Raw genomic sequence first — 1234 nt, 5'->3', positions numbered from 1 at the left:
GGTGTGGATACCGGAAACAATCCTAAATAGGTAACAAAAGCACGCACACACACACACACACACACACACACACACACACACACACACACACACACACACACGACCCAATACTGGCTTAATAGTCACTTTTTATCTTCTAAGAGAGCTATGTACATCATGTACTTAAATGAGTTAAGATCAGTGAGAATGTGGCCAATTTTTTGAATTAACAGAATAAATGAGGTCTGGTTCTCAGCACCACTTTAGAGAGGAGTCTAAATACCCGGAGGTGATGTGATCTCGCTGAGATGTAGCACACCTCCTAAACTGCTTTCCTATCACTTTTTGCAATAGCAGCACAAATGCAACAGTAAAAATAACTTTTAAAGGGGCACGACAGCGAACACAGCAACATCATTAGTCCATTAGAGATCCTGTACCACAAAGTAAGAGAGGATACTCTAACTGAACCAATGTTTCCCGAGAGGAACACATTTAACCAAGAGTTAAACTCCAGTGATAAAAAAATATATATACAGCAGCAGCAGAAGCAGCACACAGCTGAATGCGTGCCAGCTCCATCTCCTGTTGCACAGTGGGAACTCCGAGAGGGGTGGCATGATCAACTAGTGCACGCTGCCCCGTGTCACCCAACCGGCAAGGGCGCACAAGCAATTAAAAAAAAAAAAAACACCAATAAGAAAAATGAGAGGGCGCGCACGCACCAGTCCAAGCACACGTGCCCTCTAGAGATGACACCGCGTAAGTAACCCTCAGGGTTGCGAGAGCTCCTTACCAGATATGTCGGGAAATTTTCGGTCGATGATATATATGGGCATCACATCCACTGGTCAAACATCCATCAAATCCTCAAAGGGAGCGCGAAATGCTGATCGATCGGCCACGGAGGAGCTATTTGCTTCACCTYCCCCCCACCTCCTTCTGATTTCAAACAAGATCCCCAAACCTGTTCCCGCCTCTCGTCCTCTTTCTCCCCCACCTCTTACTTCTTCCTTTGGCTCTGTCCGTTTCTGGGGTTACTCATTCACCCAAAAACACAAGCGCAGCCCCCCTCACGCGCGGACCCCTGTCTCCACTCACAAGTGCGCTGCAGCCATGTTTCCAGAGCGCTCCGCTCAATTTGTATGATCCATCAGAGGTGTGCGCGGCGCAACTGCACGAGTGTGTGTGTGTGTGTGTGTGTGTGTGTGTGTGTGTGTGTGTGTGTGTGTGTGTGTGTGTGTGTGTGTGTGTG

At 47.9% G+C, this 1234-nt stretch overlaps 1 protein-coding gene across 1 annotated transcript in view; it reads right to left on the bottom strand.

Annotated features, from left to right (window-relative positions):
• The window catches only part of LOC106519429 (neprilysin), a 34177-nt gene extending 33269 nt beyond the window's left edge, over positions 1–908 (bottom strand). The window contains exon 1 of the mRNA XM_014011116.1: positions 776–908. Within this exon, the coding sequence (XP_013866570.1) occupies positions 776–818 (43 nt within the window). The 5' untranslated portion in view covers positions 819–908. The remainder of the gene's footprint in view (positions 1–775) is intronic.
• Between the last annotated feature and the right edge of the window lie 326 nt (positions 909–1234).

Source organism: Austrofundulus limnaeus, unplaced genomic scaffold (assembly GCF_001266775.1).
Source record: "Austrofundulus limnaeus strain Quisiro unplaced genomic scaffold, Austrofundulus_limnaeus-1.0 Scaffold76, whole genome shotgun sequence".
NCBI classification, from domain to species: domain Eukaryota; kingdom Metazoa; phylum Chordata; class Actinopteri; order Cyprinodontiformes; family Rivulidae; genus Austrofundulus; species Austrofundulus limnaeus.
This window is presented reverse-complemented; position numbering and strand designations above follow the sequence as displayed.